The sequence below is a fragment of the Nelumbo lutea genome, chromosome 1, assembly GCF_056320005.1.
Source record: "Nelumbo lutea isolate HS-2025 chromosome 1, American lotus-T2T, whole genome shotgun sequence".
Lineage (NCBI taxonomy): Eukaryota > Viridiplantae > Streptophyta > Magnoliopsida > Proteales > Nelumbonaceae > Nelumbo > Nelumbo lutea.
The window spans coordinates 175,334,794-175,342,619 of NC_142684.1; the positions used below are offsets into that span (position 1 = coordinate 175,334,794).

Genomic DNA, 7,826 nt, shown 5'->3' on the forward strand with positions numbered 1-7,826 from the left:
TTAATTAACATTGAAGTTAGAGGTGGATCCTTATTGGCTCAGTGGAATCTCCGGCTGGTTGTAGCCCAGACTCAGATCAGATAAGATCAAATCCCGCTGCCACCAATGTAGGCAAGCACGTTCAAAGAATACTTCATATATACCCTAACAACTGTATCAAAAGTCTTTCTAAACTTTTTCAATAGACTGAAGGTATTGAAAATCAAGCGAGTGTTCGTGTAACTTACGTGATAAATACATCTCTTCATAGGTGGGTTTCCACCCACTTTCATTCTTGCTTCAGCTCTAAAACTGTATTAACTACGACCCTAACGACATCTAGCTACAGACAAGCTAAGTAACAGCCTAACATCACATGATAATTGAAGTGCCAATTAATTAACCAATAAAGAATTGCCCACCCCCTCCCCCCAACAAAAAATAATTAACCAATAAAGAATAATCGGTCCCTCTCCCATAGACCATAGTTCTCCTTCCTCTTAACGTCGTGCGTGTCTCGTTGCAGTCTCAACTCCTTTGTCTTTGTGCCTTGAGTTGGAGCAATCTCTCAACATTCAAAAAAAATAAAAAAATCGGCTACCATCTATCGTGCGCACAGGGCGTTCAATATCACGTGACACAGCATGAGATCAACGAAGTACTGGTGCCCTATCTCTCCGTCCCTCCACTTGAGCTTCGCCGGCGCCCTCCCATAGTGCACACCGTCGTTGCACCGGTTATCGTAGTGCCACGGGAACGTCACATCGAAATCGTCAATCACCCCCGATACGATCCCTGCACCTTTCATTTTCTCCAATAACACCCCATTGAATACCTCCATCTTACTCGGGTTGAAGGCTAGCACCCTCGCATACCCTCCCGTCGCGATCGTCGTTCTGTACACGACTTCCGGTGCACGCTTCCCTCTTCCCTTCACCGACTCGATTACGTCCTTCCAAAACCTCGCTGCGTACTCTGCTCCTTGCGTAAACCTTCTTACGTTCTTCCAGTGGACGCCGTCGTGGAGCCCCGAATTCATAACAATCGTATCCGGCACCGTCTCTTCCGAGAAGTACCGCTTTAACAAATTCCGATACTCCTCGTCTTGGAGCGAATTCAGGCCCTCATAATTCTGAGTTTCGTTCCAGTGCCCGTTGAAGATACTCGTGATGCGAACCGTCTGCATTCTGTTCCTTGGGTTCGTAAAATTCATGTCGAATCGTCTCGGGACTGCTTTGATTTCGGGCAAGTCGAAGACGAAATTGAGGAGGTTTCGTATCGTGTCTACATGATTCGAATCGCCCCAGAAGAATATCCATCGGTTCTGTAGGCATTTCCACGCGGAATCTGCAATGAAGATCCGAAAGGCGCAGTGGGTCGAATAAACCCAACCATTACTCTCGAGCGATCCCAACGACCCTTCACACCAGGGCTTCTGGCAAGGGAAATCGAGGTTCAGGCACCGGTATCGACCATCGTTGCTAATCTTGCAGTCGTCGTTCTTGCCATGTCTCGTCCACCGGCCAGACCAGACGTCCCTCGAAAAGTCCGATTTCCGGCAAGTCCGTATTTGGGGTAACGTAGCGTTACTTCTGTAGAATTTGACTGGAATTCGTCGGAGCTCTCTATCATAGGCGAACCGCTGCGGCGAGAACTTGAGTCCCTCGAAGTGTCGAAAGAGAAGAATGACGGTGAGGTTGTATTCGCCAGTGAAATTCGGATGAACTTGAAGAGAAAGAGAATAAGAGCCATTGCCCAAGTCTCTCACCGGAGGTCGAGTTTTCCAGGACTCGCCAGAGAGGTCTGTTTCGAAATAGTCCCCACCCAAACAACGGGGTTTGCCCGACTGGTCCAACGCTTGGATAACGAATTCATGGATCTTCCCAGCCGACAATTCCACCGGCTTTCGGTCATCCAGACCAGGGATTCTTATATCAACCGTTCGTGAATCTCGACACGGTTCGCCTCCAGGGTCTAACCATCTAGAGAGGAGATTCGACGTTAAGTTTGGTTCTACATGGACAGAAATCCAGCTAAAATTGGATAGTGTGGGCAAGTGCGTCAAACTTTGGTGAGGTTTTTCATCGGAGACGGCAGTCACATTTTGATGAGAAACCACTTCCGATTGAGGAGGGCTCGCAGGTGACTGGGAGATGTCATGGTCCTTATGGATCAGATTCGTATGAGAGTCCATCCGATTAACAGGACCGAGGGAGATATTAATCGGAACGAGGGAGTTGCTGAAATATGTGAGATTGTCATGGTCTTGGGAATGATTAAACGCGGCCTGAAGTTTCAGGGTCAAATAATCTTGCCGGTTCCGCCAAAAACTGACGCGGTCTCTGATCGTACATCCACCAATGCTCCAAATGATCAACATACCTAGAAAGACTGCCCCTGTTAAAATCGGAAAACGCTTCTGTAACCACGCATTCGGCCAGAAAACGCACGGATGAAAGACGGGGTTTACTCCTTTTTCCGGCATCTGAAACAGAGAAGATAGATAAATAAAAAATGGATAAAAATTCATCGACTCATTTCAGTTCCTCTGGTTCATTGATTATTAACTCAATTCTCGTGGGAGAAATTGCAGAGAAACAAGCTTACTTTTCAATATCTGAGCTTTCTGCAAACTTTTTAAAATATTCGAACCGACAGATCCAAGCTCCTTGTAAAGAACTGAGAGAGGGAAATAGCTATATTCTCCGTTAGCTCGGATTTACTTCACTTATTTGAAAACCCAATTCTTCAGATATAGGGCTCTGATGAAAAAGAGTTATCCTTCCCCCTGAAACGCCCTCTTCTCTAGCAGCTCTGCACGATCTGCAACTGCAATCTGCAAATGAGGTCTCAAGATAAAATGACCAAAGCTTAAGAACATCGAAGCTTTAAAACTTATAAGTTTGTCTAACAACAGTACTAAACCAAAAAAAAAAAAAAAAGAATAACAATTCAATGTATCATCTTAGAAACCGTTCTAGGAAAAAAAAAAAAAAGAGGACTCTATTTCTTCCCAGCTGTGAAAGAAAACAATGAGAAGACAGAGCAGATTAAAGGATTAAAATACGATTTTTCCAAAAAAAACTGTTAACTCAAAGAAAAAGTTTTTAATACAAGAAAAAGTAACGGAGAAAAAACAACCAACTTATATTTTATAATTTCATTGCTCACAGAAAAAGAGTGAAGTAGCTCGGCTGCTGGAGTCCTAACCAGAAGGAAGAAAAGCCATTCAAAGACGAACACTGAGGATGCTTTTTATCTTTAATTTTACCAAAATGACCTCGCTGTAGTTGAATGATGACTGATTATTATCTAAAATTAAAGTATTAAACCGAAGATGAGGAAGCCACACGTTAACACCGACACGAAACGAAACGGGATTCGAGGATGACCGACAAGGGAATGTCGTTATATGGCATTTTGGGTAGAGTGGTTGAATGGCATATATTAGCGTGACGCCACGTGTATAGGGCGGGATAATCCGATGCAAGCTAACAGGAAGGGCTATCCTTCTATACTTTGATGGACGGTTCAGATTTACTACGTCATTCCTTCACATGGCAAACAAATATGACGGTCACGTAGAAAATTCCTGCTCAAGCCTATCGCTATCATTATCATGGAAGCTTTGTCTTTTATTATCTCTGCTAGGCCATTATATGACGCGGATGTCTGTCCTTACACTAGTTATATGATGGGAGAAATCGAGACCGTGAAGTTTCAACTTTCACGGAGATCCGTACATATAGATTATGGGCCCCAGGTGGTATGATCGCCTAACGTAGTCCGTTGATCTCGGCCTCTTTATTTTCGTTCTAAAACTTTTCTTTATACGGTTTCAGCTTCACTCATTCCAATGTTAAGGAGGTTCTTTTTGGCTATGATACCGAAAAAGGCATGATATTTAACAAACTTATAATTTATAAATAAGGTAAAATACAAAAACCTTCCTTCTCCTAAAGTTTTTTTTGATAATCATAAAAATCTTCCTTATAATTTCATTTTAGCAAAAATTTCTTTTGAATTTTTAAAGAATTTAGACAAAAATCTTCCTTCCGTCAATAACCAATAACGAGACGGAAAATGTCAACATTTACAAAATTATCTTTTAAGCGTCATTCAATTAATTTATAAAATATCATATTTGCCCTCAACCTCATTCCCGGCGCCGTGCGTGTCTTGTATCTTCAACTCCGTCTCAAGAACCTTTCCCTTCTGTGCTCTCGCACCGCCATCTATAGTAATTCCTCTCCTCCCGTTCTTACCCCACTTGTATAAATCTCTCTATCACCTCTTCCTCTGGGTATTCCCTTGTTATCATGAAATATCGATGGTCCATTGTCTCTTTATACTCCACCATCATCTGCTATCCCTTGTGCGGTTCATCGGCATCCCTTCTTTGTATCCAGAGAGCCTCCTATTGGCAGCATTGGTGCAGTCCATATCCTCGAGTTGTGACTTTATACTTTTCACCTTTTAAGCATTGTCATGGCATTGGTCCGTGTTTGCAGGGCTTTTAGAGCCTTCGGCTTGTGGAGGCACTTGCTCTTTTCATTGGTTTGTTGTAGTCGGCCAAGGATGTCTCTCATGAAACTAATCTCTTTCACCATCTCGGCCTCCTATGGTTTATTTGATTTTGCGTCGTTGTCACTACTCTAAGTCGACGTTGCTAGCTTCCAGATCTTTCATGGCTTCTTTCTTCAGATCCATATAGCTAAGGAAGGGTTTTGTTATCAAATTGTTCATCTTGCTCTGTTTTCTCTATCTCAGTTGGAACTTGGAATCACAAAACTTTGGAAGAGAGAATGTTTCAGCTGGGAGATTAGATTATGGCTATATGAGATGTTTTTCGATTTAAAGGACCAAATTTTGAAAATAATTTCCTTCCTAGAAGTGAAATCTATATACAAATGACTTAGAATGATTTGGAAACTTGAATATAAAAAATTATGAGACTAAAAATATACAACACACCATATGCTTTATGATTTAGAAACCCATGTACAAAAAACTCATGAGAATGAGCCCTCATTCCCATTAGCTTCCTTGACTGGTAATGGTGGATGGTTGGCTATAGGAACCTAATAATGATGATCAATATCATCTTGTTCTCCACAATAAGTATCTTGCATCACCTTGGAGCTGTCAATGCCAGGCAGCCAAGCCAATGGATGGTGAACATTAATTAATTCTGTGCTGAAAACAACATTCCATTAACACAAACAGCTGCTGGTTTGAAGATTTTTTATAAGAAAAATACACTATATCATTCAATAGGTCCATACCTCCAAAATACATTAAATTTTATGCTTCAATAAATAGATTTTTTTTCTTAGTCAAGTAGGGCAATAAATAGGAGAAACATAACTGAACACAAAATTACGTATTCATGGGAGATTGAAAGATGAGGAAGAAATCAATGAAGAAAGTTCAAGGAGAAAAGCAAAGAGTTGTGTTCCATTTGGGTTAGATGAAAGATTAAAAGAGCTGCTGCTTTCCTCCTCTTTAGGCGATAGAATTCAGGGATAGGACAGAGGATAAAAGAGGTTGACGGGAGAGGTAAAGAGGATAACAGATAACAGGTCGGCAGGGTTATTTCAGTAAAAATGTATGCAAATTAATTTACAAAAAGGTAAAATGGAAATTTGGAATAAATTGATGCATGGGCTGACATTTTCCGTCTGGGTCATTGCTGGAAGGGCGGTTTTTGTCAAATTTTTTAAAAATTCAGGGAAGAATTTTGCTAAAGTAAAACTATAAAGAAGGTTTTTATGATTATAAAAAACGTTAGAAGAGATTTTTGTATTTTACCCTTATAAATAAATCAAATTTCAGATTGGGGGCTTTGATTGGTCAAAGATCATTGGTGATGGTGCACAATCCGGTCGGTCCTAGCTGTCAATGACCTTGCCTCTGAACGGAGCTACAGGGAACCTGAAACGGAGAAGATGAGGAAACTTTGGGGGGAACCCGATGAGATTGTTCCAAAGCTCAAGTTAGAATTCTCTCAAAGACAAGATAAAACCAGATGGTGCAAAATTCACATACCTTGTTCTTGGGGGGTAAGGAGCCTTATATAACCACCTCGTGCACTCACTTCTAAGCATCTGTCAGGTTGGGTATGATTATCTCTGAGCTCCTGCTAGTTCGGGTGTCATCCCCTCTGCTGGACAGAACCGCCATTGCTCTCTTTGTTGGAGTCATCTCTACAACTGGCGATGATGGTGGCAAGTGGCCGTTGAAATGCGGCTATCAAGCATCAGATCCCGTCAGTCAGGTGCGCCACCCTTGGATACGGACCTCTTCGGTGTCAGGTATGGTACGTTTGTTCAGTTCGGCGTCCTGGAGGCGAAGTGCTGGAGTGGTGAGCGAGGTGAAGTCTTGAGTTCGGATAGGGGAGTGTCTCGAACTGCCATGAGGCGGACCAGTTCGGGTCGTTGCCTTGTGTGAGGCTTGGGGCCAAAGGGAGAGCTCAGGCTCCTTGTAGGGAGTTTGGGCTCCTTGTAGGGAGTTTGGGCTCCTAGTAGGGAGTTCGAGCTCCTTGTAGGGAGTTTGGGCTCCTAGTAGGGAGTTTGGGCTCCTAGTAGGAAGTTCGGACTGCTGGTAGGGAGTTCAGACTGCTGGTAGGGAGTTCGGACTGCTGGTTCCTCCCTTCAGTGCTCGCGCCTTGAGCGCGCTGTTGTGCCAAGCTGTTGCCTTTGCCACGTGTTGATTGATTGCGAGGTCGGGCCAAATCTTCCTTCATCAATTGCCCCCCACTCCTCGTGCTAAGGGTCTTGCCTTGGCATGGATAGTTCGCGAGGTGGCGGGTGGATTTGTCCCGTACTTCGAATTTGTGAGGTGCGTTGTCAGGGTTCTTTGGGTTTCTCGAGCACCCAAAAGACAAGAAACGCGCCGACCTACCTACAAATGTTGACAGATGTGACAGCGTGCACCTTATTTCAAAAATTCAAAAAGCGCGCCGCTAGGAGACATGACAGTGCACACTTTATTTCAAAAGGTGCACCGCTGGGGGATGTGATAGCGGACATCTTTTCAAATTTGAAAACGTGTCACTGCCACTTTTAATGTGAGGAGACGTGCGCTTTCAATTTCGAGAGACGTGTGGCCAGTCACATCTCGGTCTCAGGAGACGTGCAGTCGGCGTGACTGCGGGCCGTTGGATTGGCTTTGATCTAAGTCATTGATTCTCGGTTACTGTGGGTATAAATAATGGGGGACCCTAGTCGCTTTGTCACTTCTGCACTTTGCTTCTTGAGCTCGCGTCCAAGCTTTTAGTTCGCACTCAAGATTCTAGCTCGTGTTCAAGTTTTCATAGTCTGTTCAAGCCTTTTTCCGGGTGAGTACTTTCCTGGAATCCATCTTCTCCTCCCGATGTCTAGCGCGGATAGCTCAGACAGTTCTTCAAGGGGGTCCGATGCAGGTTCTACGAACCCAGTTGCATCCCCCGACGGTCCTAGCGAACCTGAGGTAGAACTTGAGGAAGAGTTCGAGCCCGTAGGCTGAGTCGCCTCGGGTAGTTTGGCGTTCACTTCTCGTCGAGGTCGGATGTTAGACAAGTTTGGGCCCTCGACCATGACGCTCGAGGGTCTTCAATCCCTTATCACCCAGCTTAACCTGCTTGAGGAGTACACCTACTTCATACCTTTGGGCAGTTTCCCTTGGGAGCACAGTCCTAATGAGATCGTGATATTCCGGGAGCAACTCACTACAGGGTTGCGCCTGCCTTTCCACCCTCTCCTTGTCGATGTCATGAACCACTTAGGCGTTACTGTTGGCCAGCTTCACCCGAACTCCATTCGTAACTTGGTGGGGACAATCTCCCTATTTTGCAAACAAGGATTTCC

General features: G+C 44.0%; 1 protein-coding gene and 1 pseudogene across 3 annotated transcripts; both read right to left on the reverse strand.

The window, feature by feature from the left end:
* Positions 1 to 195: 195 nt before the first annotated feature.
* LOC148879362 (cytochrome P450 family protein) lies at positions 196 to 3,270 on the reverse strand. 3 transcript variants are annotated; one of them, XM_088960879.1, is made up of 3 exons: positions 3,151 to 3,270; positions 2,587 to 2,815; positions 196 to 2,464 (listed from the first exon to the last, which is right to left on the reverse strand). In XM_088960879.1, exon 3 carries the CDS (start codon positions 2,462 to 2,464, stop codon positions 584 to 586), a length of 1,881 nt encoding a protein of 626 aa, XP_088817005.1. In that variant the 5' UTR covers positions 2,587 to 2,815; positions 3,151 to 3,270; the 3' UTR covers positions 196 to 583. The 3 variants fall into 3 exon arrangements, with proteins under 3 accessions (XP_088817005.1, XP_088817006.1, XP_088817004.1); XM_088960880.1 differs by having other exon boundaries at positions 3,121 to 3,206; XM_088960878.1 differs by having other exon boundaries at positions 2,587 to 3,251.
* LOC148879363 (syntaxin-111 pseudogene) lies at positions 2,756 to 4,725 on the reverse strand (annotated as a pseudogene).
* Between the last annotated feature and the right edge of the window lie 3,101 nt (positions 4,726 to 7,826).

Bases quoted from the DNA above. Each gene is read 5' to 3' on its own strand.
- LOC148879362 (XM_088960879.1), bottom strand. From the start codon at position 2,464: ATGCCGGAAAAAGGAGTAAACCCCGTCTTTCATCCGTGCGTTTTCTGG.